At 46.0% G+C, this 23,618-nt stretch overlaps 1 protein-coding gene across 7 annotated transcripts; it reads left to right on the top strand.

The window, feature by feature from the left end:
* The first annotated feature begins 11,494 nt into the window (after positions 1-11,494).
* Positions 11,495-23,345, top strand: dclk2a (doublecortin-like kinase 2a). Of its 7 annotated transcripts, XM_061275501.1 has the most exons (18): positions 11,495-12,055; positions 12,697-13,175; positions 15,502-15,842; positions 18,438-18,570; positions 18,928-19,026; positions 19,088-19,138; positions 19,211-19,293; positions 19,702-19,783; positions 19,897-20,005; positions 20,482-20,539; positions 20,605-20,724; positions 20,923-21,069; positions 21,141-21,274; positions 21,375-21,452; positions 21,531-21,627; positions 21,721-21,801; positions 21,888-22,001; positions 22,459-23,345. In XM_061275501.1, the coding sequence occupies exons 2-18, from the start codon at positions 12,770-12,772 to the stop codon at positions 22,735-22,737; spliced, it is 2,412 nt and encodes an 803-aa protein (XP_061131485.1). In that variant the 5' UTR covers positions 11,495-12,055; positions 12,697-12,769; the 3' UTR covers positions 22,738-23,345. The 7 variants fall into 7 exon arrangements, with proteins under 7 accessions (XP_061131485.1, XP_061131491.1, XP_061131489.1 ...); XM_061275507.1 differs by lacking the exon at positions 12,697-13,175 and having other exon boundaries at positions 11,498-12,055; XM_061275505.1 differs by lacking the exon at positions 11,495-12,055 and having other exon boundaries at positions 12,522-13,175; positions 18,438-18,540.
* Positions 23,346-23,618: the final 273 nt, after the last annotated feature.

The raw sequence follows: 23,618 nt of genomic DNA, 5'->3' as shown, positions 1-23,618 counted from the left end.
GAAGGAGAGGTGCGGGCTGGGAGGGAGGGAGGGAGAGAGAGAAAGAGAGAGAGCAAGAGAGAGCTGAGAAACGGAGGGTGGGGGGTGCAGTCGTCTCACATGGTGTCCCAAGCCAATTGCTGGATTGTCCGTCTCCATCTAATAATGAAAAGGAAGCGTGATCAAAATCGGTTGCGCGCGTGCGCACCGTAGGCGTTTCGGTCGTCAGGCAGTATTGAGGTTATCATTGGCGCTGGTCACTTTGGCTTTATTTCTTATCGTCACGTAACCTTGCCCTTACTTTGTGGAAACTCCTTTCGGCGAGCCATGTGACGCACGAGCCTCCACCAGGTGGCGCGCTATTGCTTTTGCAACTTCCCCCAAACCCGAATTAGTACCGATTATTCCTGATTTAGAAATATAATACTAATAATATGCATTTTAGGTAAAGAAAAAGCGTCAAAGAAGATAACGATGCTTCATTCAGGATGAGCGGTTCCTCTTTTTGTCTGAGAGCTCAGCTGCTGGGAGGTCTCAAGGGGGAGAGAGGGGGTGGGGGGGCACAGGTGAACTGGAGCGTGTTAATTCTCAGACAAGCGCCCTCCCTCATCGACCCCACATTGCAAGATGTCTGCAGGAGGCAGTCATGAATTTGCAACGTGACGACGACCGAGGAGCAGAATGGAGGATTTGCCATGTACGTTCAAGTACACTTGCACTAACCGGAACTTAATTGCTAATCTTTTTTTCATGAATGGAGAAGTCCTTTTGTGTCCTCTTTAGGGCTGGTCAAATACTTTCTGTATTTTTGCAGGCCTGTTTTTGAACCTGGTGGGGCACTGCCCCAAAATCCAAATCAATCAGCCGTAAACAGATGCAAGCTAGTTTTGCGTTGACACAGTCACCTTAAGACGGCCCGGCCCGTTCGAGGACGTCTCAACGCTCGACGAAATTTGTCGACTCGCTTCCGCCATACCACGCAACGCGCCACCTGGGGTTTGTACACCCACCCCGCCCACCACACGGGTTAGGGGCTGCTTAATGGAATAACATGTTTACCCCGCCGGAGACATACATACATATTCAATGGGAACACTGGCTTTATAGCTTGCCGCCAGACTCCGGATCAGACCATTAACATGCGGGGAATTATCACTAAATAATAACGTTCGACATAACTGTGTCAAGTCCATTAGAAATTGATATTTTGGCTTGTAAACATGATTTCTGTGGTGCACATTTAGATGCTAACGTGCTGAAATTTTTAAAAAGTAGGAATGTTGCCAAATACAAATGAGAGATACAGACATGCCTTGTACATTTCTGGTAGGGAATTAACATAATCATTTGAGCGAATGCTAACTTTATTATTCAAAATGTCAATTTTTTTTTAAATCTATGGGGCAATTTGGAGTCCCAACTTTCACAAATAAGCAATCTGGGGTTCTAATTTGGTAGCAAGTAGTTTAGGAGAAATTTGTTAAGGTGTAGGTTTCCAACCACTGGTGTGCGGGCCACAACTGGACCGCAGCCCATTTTGTTTTGTTTTTTCAATTCTCTTCAGGAGATGCTATTATGTGGGTCACCCTACCGTATAACGTATTTGCTATTTCCAAGAGTTTTTTTTTTTTAATCTTAGTCCACCACCCCCAAAAGACAAGCAATTTCATTACGGGCATCCCTCCTGACCAAGTTACATTTGTCACATCAATTATGCCACACTCAGCCGCACTTTGTCGCCGTGGTTTCACCTCATCTATTCGTAATCGTGAACCAACATTACTCGTGCAGCTGGGTTGACTGCGAGCGCTTTCCAGTACAGCGCCGGCCGGGTATATAAATAGACCGTAAGACCCACAAGACACTTTCTACAGACGTTAAAGCCTCGTTACACATGAAATAGTTCATTATTTCACATCCGGCTCCCTGGAGTCCAAACAGATAACAAACAACGTCCTGTCCTGCTAATTATCAAACAATCCCCCCCCCCCCCCCCCTCCGCTTTCTCATGTGCGCCACCTTGTGTCCGATATTAAGCTGTATTTTTGTGCACTTCTTAGTTTCGTCGGCTGCTGAACACCCAGGGGGGGGGGGGGGGGGACCTGAAATGTGACGCCTGTGTCATGATTAATTTCGCAAGTGAACAGGCTCTGCGATGTCAGTGGTAATTAGGCATCACCCATTGCATAACACACCATGTGTCCGTGTGTGCGCGCGCGCGCGCGCGCGTTCACGCGGATGAAGGGACAAGGGACAAGGGAGATATGGTTCATGAAATCCAGCAAGAGTTTGGACTTTCCGCTCACAAGCTCAAGATTAGCTCTTGCGGAGTCAAAATGTGACCGATAGCTTTATTCTACGACAATTGTACCCTTTAAATTCTGCCTGGCAACAAGTGACCAGAAGGAAAAAAAAAATGTAGTGTATATAGAAATTAATTAGACAATCTTCTGTTATCAAGTACGTTGCTGTTGAAAGAAAAAAAAAAACAATCGAACATGCGGATTAAACCATGATTATCGGACAACTTCCTGAATAGTTGATCGTGTTTTTGAACGAGCTCCACGTTTAGCGGATCCACAAATCCCCTCAAAGTCTCGATTGTCTTGCCGTTATAATAAAAGCTTGATTTCCCCGGCTCAGATACATCTAATTTTCAGCACTGACCCGCAGCGCACCTGGCAAGCTGCGAAAAAAGAACTTTCAAACTTGCAAAGCCAGCGATTTAACCGCAAGAGCATTTCTTCATCGGCCTAAAACAAACAATGGCCCTCGTATCAGTCAAATGAACGCAGATTGGGATTTGATGCGCGCCGCAGACAGATGGCCTAGCTCGCTTGCCCGCCCGTCTCATTGGCCCGTGGTGGCAGCTGAGGACGAGAGCACTTCCAGAGCGGATTTCAGGGAATCTAGGCCAGCGAGAGTGGCCCGCCAGTGCTGTCATGTTGTAGCGCACACTTCTTGTTTGAGAAGGACGCCGCAACTTGTTTTGGTTGCGTCGTGTGTGCGCGGAGTGTTGCAAACGAGCTTGTGGGAGAGATCAATTGCAGCTTTCTGGGGGGGGGGTTCTTTCTTAATCACATTTGGTGAGAGAGTTTAAGTAGGAAAGCAGTACAAAAAAAAGTCAGTGCATGCATTTTTTTTTTTTTTTTTTTTTTTCACCCGCAACTGAATTTTCCAGCAGCATCTGTTCCTTCACAACATTTGGGTGGGCACAAAACTCGCTTGCACCCCACAAAAAAGAAACAGCAGCACTTGCTACAGTTAGTTTGTGCACATGAAATATGCCAAACTTGATTTTATTTCTTTCTTTTTTTTGAGTAGGGTGGGGGGGGTAGCGAGCTGCTGCTGTCATTTATTTGCAGTCAGGAATCGGAGGAGTGAAAGTTGCATTATTTGTTGCTAGTTTCTTCCAGTTGGAAAAGTTGTTCCACCACTGGTCGTCATGGCAACCAAAATGTGCACTGCATTTGCATAAAACACAACCTCCCCAAAAGCAAACTATTTCAATCAGATGTTAAGTGTGCCACCATTTTTTTTTTTTGGACTGAATATCGGGGAGTTTTTATTAAGACGCAAACTTCTTCAGTTCAAAGTGTCAAATCAGCATCCTTGCTAGTGATTCAGTAGAACTCGAAGCGGCAACATAAATCGCCGAGTGTAAAGTCAGTGAAACGTAAGCGCAGGTGAGATGCAAAATTGCTCGCTTTGCAAACGCCGCGTAGACATTCCCGTGCAACTTTCTTCCCTCCCCACTTAGTGACTCATTATTCAGATGCCGAGCGTCCATCTGGAAAGCGGCGAGGTTTGGCCGCCATCGCAGCGTCGCCGTCGAAGGAAAAGTGTGCGAAATTGCGAGGACTGGCGACGCTTCGGCAAAAAGGTGTCAATTTGTCTGGCTTTGATGACCATTTTCTTCGCCGCCGCCACCGCCATCCTTTTTTTTTTACACCAAGGAGAAAAGGGTACAGAAAACTTTTAGCAGGTCGGGAACACGAGGGAGTGTTTTTTGTCGAAATGGGGAGAGCAGATGAGGAAAATGGGACTAAAAATATGAAAATACTCCTTTTAGCTGTCCGTCATCTTCAAATATGACACTCACCAAGAAGACATATTTGCTCAATATTCCGTCTAAGGCTTTGACTGATTGATTTTCTTTTTTTGAGGCCGATACTTGACAGGACAAAATCCTGAAAACTAAAACCTCACAGTTAAAAGGGTTTGGCGTTAGTTACAAAAAAGTCATGCCACATAGCTAATATGCTAATGCTAGGTTAATATCGCCAGCATTGTCGCAATTGGGCCACTTGGCATACTTGTGTTTATCTTCTTTTTTTGTACTTTGTTTTTGCCTAAAAGGCCTGGAAAATAGTAAATGCGACGGGTCGTCAAGCAAATGCTGAAAACAAAAAAACCCGCGTGTGCACGGCCTCCAACAACACATTCATATAATTTACAAACTGGCAAAGTTGCCGATGGAAGTGCGCGCTGAACGCCAGCAGTGTGCGTCTAAGTGTGTGTGTGTGAATGGCCCGGAGTGCCAGACAGCACCTTCTGTTTGGATCGATGGCCATCAGCACGCTCCCCCCTCTCCCTCCCCCGCCATCTTTACACCAGTTCTGCTGTAGCCCACAAGGCTGGAGGAGGAGGAGGAAGCCGCTCTTGCAAAACAACTTTTTCTTTCTTTACGCTACTCATTATCTTCGCGTTCGGATGCTGGCGGCACGACACGTCGTAAGGGTTGGAGATTAAAACTAAGTGGGAAAAAAAAAATAACACCAGCAAGCAAATAGCACAATATGGCCTTTGTAGTAGAACAAGTAAAGGAGTATTTGTGTCTTAATTAGTCAGATGGAGTCAACACGAGTGTTTACTTTCCCACAGCGCACTTTATTTAAATATCATCCCACGCTACGTGACATTTCCTTCCTTTATTGATCAAGGTGCAAAGTTGTGAGCGGAATTTCCGACATTCATTCCTTCATGAAGTAAACAGTAGAAATAATATAAGAGATAAATCCCACTTTTGAGTTGAGAACTGAAAGCATAATAAGCATTTGTAAAGCATTAAGTGTCTTAAAGAAGTTGGCAGCAAAAAAAACAATGAAGGCAAAATTTAGTTGAGAAAGATATCCAAAGTAAATATATTCGGGTGGGCTTTAGATGGCCAATTTATTAAGATTAAATCAACATCATGCCTGCTAGTAGCAGCAAAGCAGTGCCCACCATTTGGCCTCAATCCATTCACACAAAAGTAACAATGAATTTTTCAGAATCAACCAACTTGTCTAGCTTCAAAAAAGAGGATAAAATCAATACAATGCAATAAATGGCCTGTGATGACTTGAAATTTAATAAATCATTTGTTTTGTACATTCTCGTATAATATATATAATCTATACTCTATAATATTTTTAATAATATAATTTTGTGTGCACAAGGAGCACTGGGAATATTTGTTGTAATTAAAAACTATTAATTACTAATTGTGGTTTTAAAAAAATGAGTACCTCCTAAAACAAAATGAAGACATCCTAATCATGTACAGTGCTTGTTTGTTTTCAAAACGTCTCTACTGTTATTGACCGTCTCGTCTGCTACGTAATCTTGATGGGAAACGTGTGTAACTGCTAGCCGGCCCCTGGGGTCGTATTGATCCACAAGGTTTCCTGGCAACCCGCAGACACGTATCAGAACTTGCTGTTTTTACACTCTGCATGCTAAAAGAAACAATAACAACAACCAGCTTGTGCCCTAACCCTAAACACTAAGCTAACCTAGTTTATGCTAAGCTAAACGCTAGCTAAATACGCACAATCAAGGTTAATTTAGCCTTTTTTTTATTCCAGTTGGGTTTCTTGTTTGTGTGAATGGTTAGGTGTGGTTTAAACGTCTCTGGCTGGCCGAATGGAAATTCTGGAGACTTCTTTGGCACCGTGAATGATTTGTGGAAAATGTTTACCAGATTTCTAAAACCGTGCCCCGCAGATAATTTGATGTTGTGCGCACCAAGTAAAAAACTTTCACTGAAAATGTTTGATGTTTTGGACAAGTGCTACTCTTTAGTTGTTTTGTTTTCATTTTGGTCTTTTTTTTTTGTTTTCACTGTATGAAAGTGATTCCAGCTCACCAGTCTCTATCTTGGTGCTTCGGGCCAATTGATTGTGTTCCAAGTTGCGGTATAGCCAGAATGGAGACAACTTTGTCTTAATTGAACTGGTTACGGTCACCATGACCTGGAGTCAAACCATACAATATGGTTGCTTTTAAGTCCTGTCTGATTCAGAAGTGCAGAGGAACCGTTAGCATATTTATTTTCATGCAGCATAGACACTTTTAAGGTTGTAGATTTACAGTGGCACATCCAATCTTCCTCATGAGCCCGTGTAGGAGGACGTTTACGGTAAAGCCGATCGCAGACGTCCTCCGATGACATGACGCCGAAAGTCGTAAATCGCCCCCGACGCTTGTCATTTGTTCTGCCACCGAGGTCGCTTCTCATCAGCTCCATTTCAGTCCGGCTGTCAGTTTGATGCTGTTCTACTCCAGTGCTGCAGGTGGCGGTCAAGCGCGTTGGCCCAATCCAAACCACCGGAACAGTCCAGTTGCGATTGATTCGTTGTCCTCGGAACAAAATGTGTTAAAAAGGGCAAATGTGCAAATTTTTTGCGTAGGACGAATAAGAGTAGGACGTGCGGAATTGTTCACCCCCTTTTCTCTCAGTGCAGCCGACCGCTGTTTAAAGCAGGATTATGATTTCGCAACCTTTAAATCAACACCTAACACCATTTAACAAACATTAACCCATCTTTCTCGGGACGTAATGACAAAAGAGTCCACTTTAGTTTGGGGGGGGGAATAAAGCAGCACTAAGCAATACCCGGGGACTTATATCAGCGATTAAAGCCATTTCCAAAGCTCTCCCAAAATTCATAGCTGAGTTTAGCAAAGCGCCACCGCCGCCGCCGCTCTTGCTGCTGCTGCCCGCGCTAACCTTTTGATAAGGCCCGCAGACAGTGTAAATTAAAGGCATTAAATCATGATTTGCCGGCCGCGCCGAGACATCCCCTTCACACTCGGCTGCTCGGCCCGCGCTGGTCAGAGCAGACAGGTCATCCGGCCGCGGTGACGAATGGCTTTCATCAAGGGGCCGGCGGGCTCCCGCGCCAGGGAAGCTAATATTTATCTAGCAGCAGCCCACGACGGTGGCGGGACGGGCGGCGATAGAGTTCAGGGGTGCTCGTCACAGATGAAAAGATGCCATTGAACGCTTTGCACCGGTTGAGCGCAGAAAGTTGACTGCGCTAGTTTCAGTGACGTGACGGCTAATTTCTTTTTATCTTTAAATGTCACTTTGGGAAATGTTAGAACAAATCACAAAAGATAAACAACCGCAGATGCGGTGGCAAGTTTTCACCAGGACTTTGCTAATGTTAAAAGATTATTATTATTTTCGGGGCGGTCGAATTAAGGATCCCGGTTACAGAATAGTCATTAAAATAAATGGATAAATACGAAATAAATAAATTGATAGATACTAAATAAATCAATAAATACCCAAATAAATACCCAAATAAATAAATAAGATAACTTTTTCTGCATTTATTTTTTGTGCCTCATTTCACTTCAATACTGTCAATGCAGTATACCCGATAATTACATGCCACGTATCTTGCTGCTAAATTTAGCCCCCCTAATTAGTAACAAATAAAGAAGTAATTAATGTTCCCGTGCCGGCCGTGAAATTGTCACCGTAGAGGAAATGTGGCGAGTCCAAAGCAGATGAATAATGGAACGTTAATGAATGGCACCTAGGTTAATGAGACATTTACAGCTGCACAACCAATGCCAGTTTTAAAAAAAAAAAAAAAAAAATGAGTAACACGTGTATGGCTAGCCTCCCATTAGATTAGCTGTTATCTGTTAGCTTCATTCTTCAAAACTTTTGTAATTACAAAGTTTTGCAAGAGTGAGAACTTCCTGAAAGTCGCTGGAGGTTTGGGAATTTGTCTTCTAAGTCGCAGTGAAATATTGATCAAGTGTATAAAGCTCCTGGAATAACGGGAAGCCCTGAAAATAATTCCCAACTGTTACTTTTAACGGTTTGATCTAATTGTGTGTTATTTTACAGCACTTACATCGTGCAAATGTTGGGAGAGTAAATCTTCACAGGATTTGGGTAAAATTCCAACTCTAAAAATGTAATTATGTCGGAAAAAAAACGGGACGACACCGTAAACCACAATATGCATCCGGGCCTATGATGCATGTGACACTTTATGGCCGGCAAAGACATTAAAACCATCTTTCTGCGTAATGGAGGGCAATCTGCATAATTACCAGTCAACCTGCTTTACATCAAAGCCAGATGACTGCGTTGACTCGGATCCAAAAGACCCAATTGGAGCGACCGGAGGAGGAGGAAGAGAAGTGACTCGGCCGCCGGCCATTGTTAATTTGCGCGTCTCGGGTCATCCCGGTCGGGATTGGATTCGCGGCGTTAAATCACCAGTCCGACTTCACGTCTTGTCAGCAAGCAACTCAGAATGAAGAATTAAGCATTTGTGGTGTAGTACCGCATTGTGCCACGATCGGCAGCACTGGGCTGCATGAGCACTACAGCTAGCTAAGACTTTTGGAGTTTAAACGACACAACTTGTATGATAAGGAAGGATTCTAGGCCTTACCCAGGATTAAGTCGTGTGTCATGACGCCACCACTGTGCAGACAGGCCCAATCGGGCCATAGAATCCATCCAGCACTGAGTTCGTACAATCACCTCCACACTGCAGCAGGCTGCTCGTCGCTCACTTCACACACTCTATTACTTGAATTATTCAAATCACGCCGGGCTAAGACGCACTTCTTGGAACGGCGGCGCGGGAATTTGTTCCGAAGGTTGTTATGGGAAAAGTGCCTGAAGACAAATGAAAGTGATTTGAGGAGTCAAATGTAATTGGACATGTTGGGTTGTGTTTCTATCGTGTTTCCTCGCAGAATACTCTTGTTTGAATCAAAAACTCAAAGCATTGATGACAATTGTGTCAGCCAATGAAAAGGCCGTAACATTACGAAGCTCCCTCAATGCTTTTACAGCATTAAACTCAAGTGCAGAGGGTCCGAACGGGAAAAAGTACTTCACTCTGTGACGCTAGCGCGGCCGTCGCCTTGCGGGGAGCCTGCGTCGTAGCGTTAATGCATCACAGCGAGGAATGCAGCCGGAGCCGCTCCGATTTGAAATATTCAAGCCGCCGCTCTCCGCTCTCTATTAATATTTACTTCTACAAGCTCCGCACACATTCTGCACAAACTTGGCAAGACAGCTTGCCGTTTCGTTTTGCAGACAAGATGGCGGCTAAAATGGTAACTTTTGAAAGATGCATTGGAATCTGTCGTTGCCCTGGTGACCCTTGTCGCGACTGTTGGTGGACACTTTTTATGCCAAAGCTTGTTTGAAATATTAGCAGTCACTAATGACTTTTATGCTCTTAGCATTAGCCTTAGCGCTAACAAGATTGTTTCTGTGCATCTCACACTACAAAATATTTGGGAATTTTAAAATGGAGGTGTGTTAGCATTTCGCTCCTTGATTCATTAATGAATCAAAATTAGTTTTGAAATGGAATATAATTAGATCGAAGGTGAATTTTAGTCATCTATAAATTGCAAAACTGTCCACAGAAGCAATTGTACAGCAACAAGAACAAGGCTTGATATTTAAACTGTGCTACCGACAGTACATTTTATTCAATTTCATTCACCGTGACTCTATCTTATTTCAAATGCGTTGGCTTCACAACGCCGCTCTCGTGACAAAACCCTCATTTCGAAGGAATCAAATGAACAAATTCTTGCATGCCGAAAGCTTCACAAGATGCGAGTCTTCGCCCGGGCCAACGTGAAACGGGAACCAAATGGAAAAATGAGCAACAGATGGCATCGAGCGCGATGAGGAGACGAAAACCACACCGCCGACTCAAGCCCGGAGAGGTTTTTGGAGGCAGATTTTGCCTAAAACATTGAATTGGAAGCGTCTGCTAATGATTTGTTATTCTCATTTGTAGCTAAACTTGCATATCCTTAAGTCAAGTTACTTTTGACCATTTTCCTTAACATTCTCATTTGTATTTTGCAGTCATTTTTTTTTTTAAATCCTTTTGTAGCATTCCTAAACACAGTCCATAAATACTCATGTAAATTGTTACATGTTCAGTCCACTACCAAGTGTGCGATTCACAGAGAGCAGCAGCAAAGCATCACTTCCTGTCGTCTCCACGCCAAAGACCACAATGGGGGAGCTGTTGCCAGGCAACGGATGCGAGGTGTAACGTCCATGAACAGGACGGGCCCATGTCAACTACCAGTCAGTCGCTGTGTGTATACAATTGGTATGCGCGCACACAACACGCACAAATGTGACTCCCGGATCAATTTTTTTGCCTAAAGTTGATAGCTGTCAGTCTTAAAGTCGTGCAATTCTCCAAAGCATCCAATTCACATTTCCATTTGGACACGGCGAGTGTTGCACTGCTGAGTCCCTGAAGGATTCAGACTGACATGGCTCCAGGTGCCTTCGACCAGAAAGTCTGAAGAAGTTGGGGAAACTTTCTCACAGAAAAGGAGGCTGTCGGTACTGTACAGTAAGCGGCCTGTCAAACAGCGCCATCTACTGACCATTCGAAACCAGACTGCTTTGTTCGGTTAGTTGAGTTATCTGAAAAATCAAAATGACACAAAGTTAACTTAAAAACATTGCTTTAAAAATACTATAAAAATTAAGCACAAATTCAATTAAAATATGGTAATGGAACCTATAGATGGAACAGATAAATTCATTTTGCACCTGAAGGCATCATCATATCATATTTAATATATTTTACTTTAACCTCATTGTTTCAGTTTAGAGCCTTGTTGCTCAATACACAGCCTGATATGACAATATTTCGAATTCCACGTCAACACCGGTGGCGCTATCAGGTACGTCTGCACGTTCTCATGAGCTCAGCCAATGAGAGCGCCCAGCGACTCTGACGTCAGGCAAGTTAACCTGCCAGCTGGTTTTGTTGGTATGCACCGTGAAAGACAACCGTCAGCGCCCCAACTGCTCGCCGTGCTAATATTTTGGCACATTTCATGTGAATGATGATCTATGCATCATAGTTCATTTTTGCTAATCGTGGAGGTGCAAAATCACACGCCTAATACTGACGTCAATTATGAGTGCACGAATGGTCATGCTCATGCTACAGAATAAATTATTCATTTTGGATGTAACAGCAAAAGGAGCACCGATGAAAGAGCTGTTATTCGCTAAAAAAGAAAAAAAAAGCTCGGCTTTCACTGTTTTTGCGCTTTTTGAACCATTCTTACACGCCACAAGATGGCGCCAAATACCCGCTTAAATCAAACTTTTTTCTTGTGCTAGACTTTACTTTGCTGAAACGTTTAGAAAATAAGTTATCAAAATAATGTAATTTTCATGTTACATATTTTATATTTTTCATATAAGAATAAAACTACTTTTTTTCTTGTACAAGAAATTCTTGCGAGTGCTATATTCACATTTGACTGTATCGTTTCCTTCTGGCAATGTCTTAAAATAGACACTAGAGGGCGCTAGAGGATTTCTTTTCGGAGTCAGTTTCTGCTCAGACGGATGACGCATAAACGATAAGCACGAGTCTCTCGAGGCAAATTTGCAATGTGAATGGGCGGAATGAAAACAGCAGTCTCGAGGCAACTTTAAATATAAAAAAACAGTGACGCCATGCCAGCAGCAGGCAAAACAACCAGTATGGTACTGATGTGAATCAAGTGACAAACGTCACACTAAATTTGCGTTTGACCCAAATGTTTTTCCTGATTGCGAAATATTAACACAATCCAGCGTTTCATGCAGCATGTGCTTGTTGTTTATAGAGGAGATTGGGACGCTTGTCATCCTGCAGTCCAGGATATCCTGTTGCCTGGCTGCAGGAAAAGTGCGCCGATTTGCTTTCTGCGCGCTCACTTCCTTCCGACACAGCTGCTTTCGGACGGGAAGAATTCCGGCTGCGTCCTTGGAAGTTCATGGGTGGTATGTATAGTAACTTCATTCACTGAAAGGTCTCATTATTTGTATTATGTATTGCAGTCCTAAAAGGTTTGACTAGAAATATACAACTTTACACCCATAACATTTCTGGATTATTATTTGGAGAATAAATATAAATTATAACTAGGCCTATTTCGAGGCATAAAAGTTGTTCTTCCCAAGAAAGAAATATCCCCATGGATACTTCTAATTTTGTTTTATTTTGTTTGTTTGTCTAAAAGCCCTACTTGGGAAGGCGCTTTTTAGAAATTAGCTTTAGCTATAAATGTTGTGATAAATGTGTTAGCAATTTGATTTAGTCGTCCTTTTGATCAAATGAACGTGACTAAAAATAAAAAAATAAAATTTACTTGGAGGAGGAGAGCGCGCACACTACGGAAGGTAAAGAGACGGGCTTTAGGACCCTGCGTCGTGCGAGCTTCCGGGCTTCCCTCCCTCACGCTTGCGCGCTCCATCCATTCATTTGACACAATTGGGCGCTCGCTGTCCGCAGAGGAACCAAAGCAAGCGGATGGAGTTCTTCCCGAGCCTCGTTCAAGTTTTCTTTACCCAACTTTGTGATCTTCAGGACAACTAAGATGTTTAAACGATTTATTTTGCCCGCGTTTGGACTCGTTTTGTAGGAAAGTTCTGGATCTCCGGCCGTTCAAGTAAAGTTGCTTTTCATTGAGAAACACTGGACGCCAAGAAGACAACATGTCGCTGAGCAGGAGCTTGGAATTGGAGCACTTCGAGGAACGCGACAGCAAGCCTCATCGGACGCCGAAGGCTCCGGGCTCCCACGCCGGCGGGGGAAGCTCCTTCCGGCTCCTAACAGCCAGCCCGGCGCACAGCGCGCACTGCAGCTTCTACCGGACTCGAACCTTGCAGTCGCTCACCTCAGAGAAGAAGGCCAAGAAAGTCCGCTTCTACAGAAATGGAGACAAGTACTTCAAGGGTCTGGTGTACGCGGTGTCGTCCGACCGCTTCCGTTCCATGGACGCGCTCCTCATGGAGCTGACGCGCTCGCTGTCGGACAACGTCAACCTGCCGCAGGGGGTCCGGACTCTGTACGCCCTGGACGGGGGCAGGAAGATCAGCAGCTTAGACGAGCTTGTGGAGGGTAAGGTGGGGAGACCCCCAGAAAGAATAAGCAATGACGTCACCAGGTTCAGCGGATGTTCATGCAGTTGTTTGCATCTGTAGAAGAAAAAAAAAACATCACAGACATGTGGCGAAACTTTTCAAACTTTGAATGTTTCTGGTTGTGTGAGTTTCGTGTCGTCTGTCTGTTTGTTTTTTCTCCAAAACCAAACAACTGAATGAATAGACTGGTCCATATTTTTTTGCCAGGGGTGAGTTGTCTGGCGTTTTTTTGAAATTGTCAAATTTTCATGGATTTTCACAATTCCTTTCAGCCAAGAATTGCAGGGCTCGAATGTATATATGTATACCTATTTTTCAATCCATCCATCTAATATGCCCATCAACATTTGCTGGTGGCTCGCCAAGGCCTAGTCATTGGCGCATAGAGCTCTAATCAGCCGTAATTCAGTTTGGCAAGTCATTTGTTCGGCTTTAAAATGTTATTTCCCAAGCGCATTTAAACATCCATCAGCTCAGCGCTATCCGCCATAGAAAAAGTTTTTATCCCCCTTTATAGGCTCAACTCACTTTTATGATCAGGATTAAAGTACACTGTAGACCTCTGGACTGCAATAAAAAAAAAAAAAAAAAAGCTTTCGCGATATCCAAAGGAGTTCAAATAAGCCGAGCACCGGGCTCTTGTCATCTTTCAGGCCGCGTGAGTCGACATTTTTTTGCGCTGCTTGGCACTTTGCAGCTCTGGATTGAGGCCCGTCAACATCCCTTATGTGTGCGAACCAGCGAGTGGGTGGGATTACCGAGCGGGACCTCGCTGCTGTGCTGAAAAAAAAGGCGGCACGGGGGTATTGTGCTAACGGTTGTTATGGTAACCAAAGCCCTACTCAGCATTCTCATTTATGGCGATGGGATCCAGTGTGAGGAACATCTTTAGCTTCTATGGATGCTTGGAACCATTCCTGGACTGACCGCATCTGTCATCCACATGAGGACAGCAGTCCCTGAAGTAGGCTTCCCTTTTGCTGCACCTGAGACCCCCCCCCCCTCAGGGGACTGGACCTGTCACTAGTCGTTCCAGCGGCTTCGTCACAACATTGCGGGATGATCCAAAAGGCCCCCGACGGTTAAATGACAGCTGCGTAATAGTCGGCGGCCTCCTTCTGTGGCCTCGCTATATAATTAGCAAGCTGAATAAAGCCAAGTATCAAGGGAGCCAGGCGTCGTCACCCAGAAGCCTCTCTTCCTTCCTCTTGACACACATTAGTGTGGATTTCATGTTCTCGCCGGCATTTGGGTTTGAAGGGCTTGTTTAGTGTGCTGCTTTCCTCCCACACGCACGTCACCTGATCACTGCCGGATCGATGTGCTGCGCTTTGGGCGAGCCGAGCTAGGCGGCGTCACATTTTGTCCTGGCTCCGAGAGGGAAATATTTGTGTGTCCGCTCCCCAACCGGAATGCTAGCGGATACAATTTGACTTGGATGAAGGCCAGCTTAACGGCTCAGCGGGCTAATGTTGAAAAGTCCGATTTGTCCTTTCGTTGACTTGGGCTTTGCATGAGGAACACGTTAGTGAATATGTGACCTCCTGATTTGAGCATCTCTTGTTTATTACCAAGTTTATTTGGTCAAGTATAGGCAGCTAGCTAAGTGTTAGTATCAAATATTTTTAAATTACCGTATTTTCCGGCCTATAAGGCACACCGGACTATAAGGCGCACCTTCAATGAATGGCCCATTTTAAAACTTTATCCTTATATAAGGCGCACCGGACTATAAGGCGCACCATTAATGCATCATGTCAGATTTTTAATCCAAATCAAATAATTCTCCATTTTATCTTTTTTATTTCAACTTCAGACGGAATTACTTTATAATCATAAAATAATGATCCATAGTCTTTTTGATTCATGATTCATAGTCTTCAGCGGGCCACTTATGATTGATTTCATGACACAATGCTTTGGGCCAGTTTAAATTTAGGAATTTGGTCCATATATAAGGCGCACCGGACTATAAGGCGCACTGTTGGTTTTTGAGAAAATTTTAGGTTTTTAGGTGCGCCTTATAGGGCGGAAAATACGGTAGATGAATGGATTCCATTGATGAATAATCTGGTACACTTTTATTGGCATCAAAGTGTATTCAAAACATTTTCCCAGATTAGTTTATTATTTTTGCTTCTTTGGGATGAGTCAGTGAACAATTAGTCGATTATAAAAAATACGAGGCGATTAATTTGAGAATCGATTTTTGTCGATTCATCGATTTGTTCTGACACCTCTAGTAAAGCACCCGACAGCACAATAATTGAAGAACCGCAATTGCTTTTTTTCCCCCCCTGCAGGGGAAAGCTACGTGTGCGCCTCCAACGAGCCTTTCCGCCGCGTGGACTACGCCAAGAACGTCAACCCCAACTGGGCGGTGGGCTGCAAGACGGGCACGTCGCGCTCGCTGTCGTCGCTGGTCTCGCCGCGGGGCGAGCACCAACGCCAGCAACCCAAAGACTTCATCAAGCCCAAACTGGTGACGGTGGTCCGTAGCGGGGTCAAACCGCGCAAAGCCGTGCGCGTCCTGCTCAACAGGAAGACGGCGCACTCCTTCGAGCAGGTGCTCACCGACATCACGGACGCCATCAAGCTGGACTCGGGCGCCGTCAAAAGGCTGTACACGCTGCAAGGCAAGCAGGTACTTTGAATCCAGCAACTTTGACCTCTTCTTTCCATGACAGTGTGGAGCAGAATCGATAAGTTGCACTCATTGAATGTAGGTCAGCCGTCCTTCGTCAGACCCGAGTGACGCATCAGCGCTTCTGTTGGTCGCAGCCGAGTATAGAGAACTCCGTTTTGTGCACTTTAGTAGCAGCTGGCTATACTTTTAGCTCGCAGAAAAAAAAAAAATCCTCACAGTGATTTATTGGCTTCAAGGGTGTCGGGACTCCTGGTAATTATAAGGCATTTAATTACGGCGCGCAACAAGGCTTAAATAAATGCACATTTGACGTGCGCTAAATCAATTCACGCCCACCTCGTTCCGCTCGGCCCCTCTCGTCCATTTATCTCGTCTGGTGCGATGAGTGCTTGAGCACATGGGACCACCCCGCCCACCAAGTCATTTTTTTTTTAACTGCAAAAAGCCTTAGTACATAGTCATTTATTTTTACAAAACAAGTCTGACTACACGCTGTCATTTTTTAATTCTTTTCTTAAAAGCCCAAATGGTATTGAGTGAGGATCGATCACACACCAGTTAATCGAGGCACGCACACAACGCACCCTCTGAGGGCCGACGCCCCCCAGCTGCAGCCCGCCATCTGCTCCCCAAACACACAAACAGTCGCAGGGTGTCACACACGTGCCAATGTGACCCCCCGCCCCCCCACTCACTATTTACAGGGGCTCCATGCCACCACCGGATAATTAGACCAATCGGCTGGAAGAGCGCACCCAAGCTCAGCTGTCAGGTGTCGTGTGTGTGTGCGTGTGTGTGTGTGCATGCACAATGCAGCTCTGTCTTCACTTGAACGTTGATTCTGCCCCTTGTCATTTATCTTCAGCCTCTGCTTTCAAGAGCCCTTTTTATTTTTTTTTTAACTTCAATTTTATGTTAATGACTCCATTTCGATCCAAGTCTCAATTCCAACTGTTTCACCACCCATAAAGTCTGGAAGTTCTCACTATCTCCTACTGAGAATGTAAACAAGTCACCAAACTGAGCAACGGCAGAGGAAATGAGCCCGAGCAGAGATAATTGCAACATCTGCGTCTCTCTCTCTCTCTCTCTCTCTCTCTCTCCTTTGAGATACGGTCAGTCTCTTGTAGATGGTTGTCTTTGTTTTTCGTCCTTCTGACGGTTCCTCACGCTCGACGCCGGCGGCCTCGGCCAGATTAGCGAGGCCAGCGCGGCACGAGGCTGCCATCTGATAGTTTTCAGGGCCAAGTGTGGATTAAAGCGGCAGCATTTAGGTCAGCGGCCCAGAAATCTGCAATGTCTTAGTTATTGAGCCTTTAAAAAAAAGCATCGCGAAATGTTTGGATAGGCAAAAGTGTTGACGGCACAAAATAGACACAAAAGTCCGGCAGGCGACAAAGAGACGGTTTTGTTTTGGCGGGTAAGGATAAGGGAGGGGGGGGGGGCGAGGTCGAGAACTGGGGACGGCGTCTATTGTGTGCCTTTGTGTGATGTCGACAAGCTCTCCGGCGTTCTTTTCAGGCCCGGTTGGCATCATGCTGGTGTAGCGGAACCGCCGCCGCCACGCAACTGTGTTCAGCAGCTTTCAAAGACAAAAGTACAGATTTGTATTTGCGCCTCCAAACGCGCCGTGGTTAATTCCCGCTGACAAAGATGGCCTCCTTTTGATCCGCTTCCAACCTCCAACTGTCTTGTCCATCCAGCTCGCGCGGTGATGCGCTCATCTCCCGCCCGTCGCTGACGCTAACGACCCGAGACGTCGGGTCTCCGCCGCGTACAATGGATGGGTCACTCGTGTCCTCGATTTTTTTTTTTTTTTTTTTGGGGCGCATGTTGCGTTTAATGGGCAGGAATTTGACATCATTGTCGCCCGCGTGATGGCTCGCGCCGCCTCCACCAGTCGCCCTTCAGGGATGGTTGCCCTACATCCGAGCGGCAACTCAGCTAGCGCAAGATGGCTCAAGTTTGCCAAAGTCACTTTGTCGGAGGTGCTGAAGTTGGCATTTCAGAAATTTCTGTCTCAAGCCTTCCTGGCCATTTTGATGACCCAATCGTTTTTGAGGAGTTTGGTTGCCACGGCAACTGTAACATTTGCGCCCTCGGCTGGGACATTCCGACACAAATTCACGCCGCCCGGCCCGAGAATGTCAAACACGTCATTGTTTGCTGTGCTTACATGTTGAAGATTGGATTACAACGTTTTGTCAAGGCTTTTGTTTTGTCGTGCTTCTGGCCCGTTTTGTAGCACTGATGGATGCCTCGGCTCTTGCCGTCGCTGCCCACACGTGCTATTTCAGTCCTCTCAGTCCCGCTGCTGCTCTCCGAATGGAATTTCCTTTTTCAGGACACCTCGCACCCACACCAACATCCTCCCACTAAGACGACGTGCCAGGGTGGATCAGCAGTTACAAGAACAATCTGCAATCACCTTCCAAAAAATGGCACTCGGCAGGGTGTTAATTGACAAAAAAAAAAAATGACATTGCACCGAAAATTCGGTGGACACGTCAAACACGTACCCCAAAATATGAAAAGCAAGAAAAAAAAAAAAACATCCAGAAAATGCTCAATGTTGCCGCGGTTTGGTTCCAGATCACGTGCCTGCAGGACTTCTTCGGCGATGACGACGTGTTCATCGCCTGCGGGCCGGAGAAGTTCCGCTACGCCCATGACGACTTTGCGTTGGATCACAGCGGTAAGGCGTCCCCAGCAGCCTTTATGAGCGGTAGGCCCTCCACCACTTACTACAAAAGTGTCTTGTTGTGATGTGTGGCCCACAAAGCATGCCGTGGGTGTGTGTGTGTGTTTCCCGTCTTTGTTTCGGTGCTGGACTTTTGTTTTCATGCAGCACAGATGTGATGAAGGTAAAGAGGCAGGCATTGATCGAAGCTAGCAACGGAAGACGCACAACCGTTGCCGCAGTCCGAGACAATGCCGCATTCGCTTCTGTAAACAAAGTCAATGTCATCAATGAGACGAGCACATTTGGACAAATCCGCTTTCATGTCGAAGCATCTGAGCACGTCTCATTATTTGTGTGAACCGCTTTGAAATTCCGATTGCAATTGTCTTGCATGGGCAGAGTGCAAAGTGCTGAAGTCGTCCTCCGGTCGTTCCGTCACTCCCAACCGGAGGAGTAAGAGTCCGGCACCTTCGCGGCGCAGCAAGTCTCCTGCTGCAGGTAAAAGACCACACGGCGAGATCTTGGTCTCTTCTCCAGATCAACGTTTTTTTGCTTTCAGCGAGGCGTGCAACACGCTACTCCACCAGTCAGTCTCCTGCCAGATTTCCAGGTGAGTTGAGGACATAGCTTTTTTTTATTATATTTTTTTTTACTTCAAATATGCTCTACTTTTGTCACACAGTAAACGGTCACGTGGCTAGGCTGAGGTCCGGCAAGTCGTCGGCGCCGTCGCCCAGCAGCTCCCAAAGTCTCCCTGCTCTCAAGGTAGAAGCTGCATCCAACCAGTATCGCTCTTGACCTACTTAAAAAAAACAGTTTTATAAAAATCAACATTGAGTATTTTCTGGAGCTAATCTGGTTTATCGGCGGATTATTACCGGTTGCAGTGGACTCAGAGTCTGGATTTGAGACATGGAAGAGGTGATGCAGCCAATTGGCAAAGCCGGCGGCGCCCTTCGTAGGCCAAGTCAAGAATTACCGACGGATTTTCGGATTTAGTGACACGGGAGAGGCCGACTTGATATGAGCTCAAGTCACTACACGTGCCATTCAAATCGTACAAGTGAAAGGGATGGGCAGATTACTGTCGCCATGGTGACCGTAGCACTGAATTGATTGAAATACAAACATGATGATTTATGATTTATTTATGTTCCTTTCGGCCTCCCGTAGTTGGTTCCGTCACATCACAGTTCAAATTCAAACGTCAGCGGCTCGCTCAACAACCACCAGGGGGAGACAACCAGTCCAGAGGGTATGCCCAAGTCGTCCTCGCCTTCTCTCTCTCGCTCTCTCTCTCTCCCACTCTCTCCCCCTCCCTCCCGTCGAAACAAACTGCTGCGTTGACACTGTGCTTAAATGTAACAGTTGACGGTAACCATAGCGACCAGATCTCCCCCGCTATCCTGGAGAAATACATCATCGGGAAAGTCATCGGAGATGGCAACTTTGCTGTGGTGAAAGAGTGCGTGGAGAGGTACGTTCACCTCGCAACACTAAAGTTGACGGACTTCTTTATTTGACCGCCATATCCAGTCCACACCAATAGGGCGTGCTAATAAACTGAAACTTTGAGACTGCGCGTTAAGGTGGTCCTAAACCGCAACAACTGATGCTAACTAGTGTGTAAATAGTGTTTTCAATGATGTATGAGCATTAAGCTAAATGGTCTCCGGTAGGACACCGTTGTTTTGCATGACACCGCTCGAAGCCTCGTTTCTGACGACGTTCGCCAAACTGCTGCTGTTTGTGGAGCGAGCCAGACTTAGCGAATTTCCCCTTAAGGCACAATTAGATTCTCCGAGCTCTTTGCTGAGTCTCTGCATTAAGTCGGTGGATTCTTCTATCGCTCTATTAACTTTCACTTTGCTCCCCGGCGAGCTCTTTACGTGCTTTTCTTTTTACGGTTATGGCCGCCGCCGCCATTTAAATTGCGGCGGCATCTCTGCTCAGGTCCACGGGAAGAGAGTTTGCCCTCAAGATCATCGACAAGGCCAAGTGCCGCGGCAAGGTAGTCACTCATTTTCATTTCAATCCCTTCTCGCGCCTGTCATTAATCCAAATGTGGTCTGACAGGAGCACCTGATCGAGAACGAGGTGTCCGTGCTCAGGCGGGTCAAGCACCCCAACATCATCATGTTAGTGGAGGAGGTGGACACGCCTTCGCAGCTGTGTCTCGTCATGGAGTTGGTCAAGGTACACGTTTGACGCTCACGTCTACAGGACTATCCTCTGTTTTAGGTGTGTGTCGCCATCTTGTGGTATACATGTGCAATGACAAGCCATTTATAATTGTTGGTGTGGGCCAGGCTCATTTTTCATCTTCTCTGACTCTCTAAAGTGGGGAAGTCGGTTTTAGTCTCCACAACTTTGAGTAACTGGCGTGTTTGGCAGGGTGGCGACCTATTTGACGCCATCACGTCCTCGGCCAAGTACACAGAGAGGAGCGCCTGCGTCATGGTGTACAACCTGGCCGCCGCCTTGCAGTACCTTCATGACATGAACATAGTGCACAGAGACATCAAGCCGGAAAACTTACTGGTCAGTCTGATTTTGTCCACCGCCCCGGCCGCGTGCCAGCTCGTAACCGATCCGGCGGACCCACCCATCAGGTGTTTGAGAAGCCAGACGGCAACAAGTCGCTCAAGCTCGGGGACTTCGGCCTGGCGACGGTGGTGGAAGGACCTTTGTACACCGTGTGCGGAACGCCCACCTACGTGGCGCCGGAGATCATTGCAGAGTCTGGGTGAGATGCTTCGTCTTGGGGTCGTGCTCATTTGCAAAAAAAAAAAAAAACAACAAGCAGAGGAAGGTCAAACAGTCAAAACATTGTGGTTTGTTTGCAGTTACGGCGTCAAGGTGGACATCTGGGCGGCGGGCGTGATCACGTACATCCTGCTGTGCGGCTTCCCTCCTTTTCGGAGGTGCGTCCTGACGGGATGAGGCGCCCGACTCAATTGAGCCAATTTGCAACGCTCATTTGGCTCGCTGCTGTGTTATAGTGAGAGCAACCAGCAGGAGGAGCTGTTTGAACAAATCCTACTGGGCCGACTGGACTATCCCAGCCCTTACTGGGACAACATCAGCGACGCAGCCAAGGTTAGGCTACTCTAACATTTAAATTTATGATATTTTTGTTATTATTCACTTATTATTGTTTTAGCTATTAATGTTTGAGTTGCACTTGTGCAGGAGCTCATCGGCAAGATGCTGCTGGTGGACGCGGAAGCTCGCTACTCGGCGTGGGACGTCCAGGCGCACCCTTGGGTGACGGTAGCGCACTCGCTCGCACCCGCACATTCTTTGGTGCGCGAGGCGCCGCTGGCTCACGCCATGCTGACGGGATGTCCTTTTTGCAGGAGGACGTCAACGCTGAGAACAACATGAAGGCCGAGGTGACGGGGAAGCTGAGGACGCACTTCGGCTCGTCGGCCAAGCAAGGCAACGCCACCACCGCCGGCTCTCTCATTATGGTAAGCAATTCCAAAACATTCTTCCTCACACTTGCAAAAGTCTGACTGTGAAGGTCAGCAAGGGGATTTAATAGGAATTTGCGGCTCATACTTGTTGGGAATTGGACGTAAGCGTCCTAGTCATCTTTCTGTTCAAATCCCCAAAACATGTCTGCTGAGATTTTCAGAGGATGACAAGACTTTCTGCCATCGTCTCTTGTTCATCACACTCACTTGCCTTTCAAATGTTGGTCGTCCTGCTGTGCAGGAATTGGAAAGGTTTCTAAGCATCAAGTCAATAAATAAAAGCTGGCCTTATCTAGTGGGAAAAGGGTTAAGAGCTCGGGTTTAGTGCCATCTAGTGGAGAAAAAGAAATGTTTTTTTAAACGCTTTTAAAAACAGTAGTACAGTGTCAAACACAAGTTCCATATTGACAATGTAAAACTTCCTGGGACTTGCTCTCGTGTCTTTTACCAGAAGACAGCCCTCGATAAGGAGACCCTCCAGCTCGCCGCCGACCCGCCGCCATCACCGGACCCTCCCAAATCCCAGGATGCTTCTCCAAATGCCCCGATCTCGTCGTTGTCGTCCTCGTCCTCCCCCGAATGTCCCGTCAAGCACGTCGTCTTCCTACCGCTGACGTTCCCCTCGCCTCCGTCGACGCCACCCTTATCCTCCGCTTCGCCCCCGTCACCCCCCAACATTGCCGCCATTGAGGGGACAGGAATCACCCACGAGCTAGTGGAAGGGGTTTGAGAAAACAAGACTTGTTTGTATTTATTGAGGAAGGACTTAAGAGGATGTAATTGACTGAACGTTGCTGTCACAGTCTTGCAAAGCAGGAATCACTTTCATACGTGACACTTTTCAGATTTTGCTTGAGAATCGTGACACTGTGTTTATACTGACTATATAAGGCCTTGCTTTAATTAATTCATATTCACAAATGTGGGAGGATTTACTTCTACCTTTAAAATTCTGCCATAATAAAGTGGAATGTTTTTTTCATAATAAATTAGGAGTAATTTAGAAAAAAAAAATGTTCCCTTTACTATGCAGTCCAGCTATTTCTGTGCTTATTTTTTTCTATTGACTGTATATTCTTCTTAGTTGTGTAATGTTGATGACAGGCAGTATGAAGAAGCTAGCAAGAAGTCATTACAACGTCTAGTGTCGCCCTTATATTCCGCCCAGCAGTTTTTAGGGACGCTGTTGTAATACTGCTATTGGCCACAAGAGAGCAGCAAGCGCATGTCTCGAGCAGATTTCAGTATACTGTAGTGTTGGCTCGTAAGTGAACGATTCGTTCAAAAGAACGAATCTTTTCAGTGAACGAGAGTAAACGAGAGTAATACCTTCCTAAAGTGATTCGTTCTTTTTCCAGGTCATATAACTCCAACCAGTAGGTGTCGGTAATGCGCATTGAAGCTGGTGCCACCTCGCCGTAAAACAAAACGAAGAAGAAAGTGACATAACTTCCCGTTCACCATCAACTGAACGGATCTGTGAGTGAAAGAGTCAGTGAGTGATTTACATTTCCAGTTTATCGCGAGAACGGATCAGTGACGGAACAAATCCTGACTTTCCCGTTAGCGAACGAGTCAATGGGTGAACTGCCCTCCTTCCTTCCTTCCTTC

The sequence above is a fragment of the Syngnathus typhle genome, linkage group LG3 (assembly GCF_033458585.1).
Source record: "Syngnathus typhle isolate RoL2023-S1 ecotype Sweden linkage group LG3, RoL_Styp_1.0, whole genome shotgun sequence".
NCBI lineage: Eukaryota > Metazoa > Chordata > Actinopteri > Syngnathiformes > Syngnathidae > Syngnathus > Syngnathus typhle.
The sequence above is the reverse complement of the archived record's forward strand: the minus strand, read 5'-3'. Positions and strand labels throughout refer to the sequence as shown.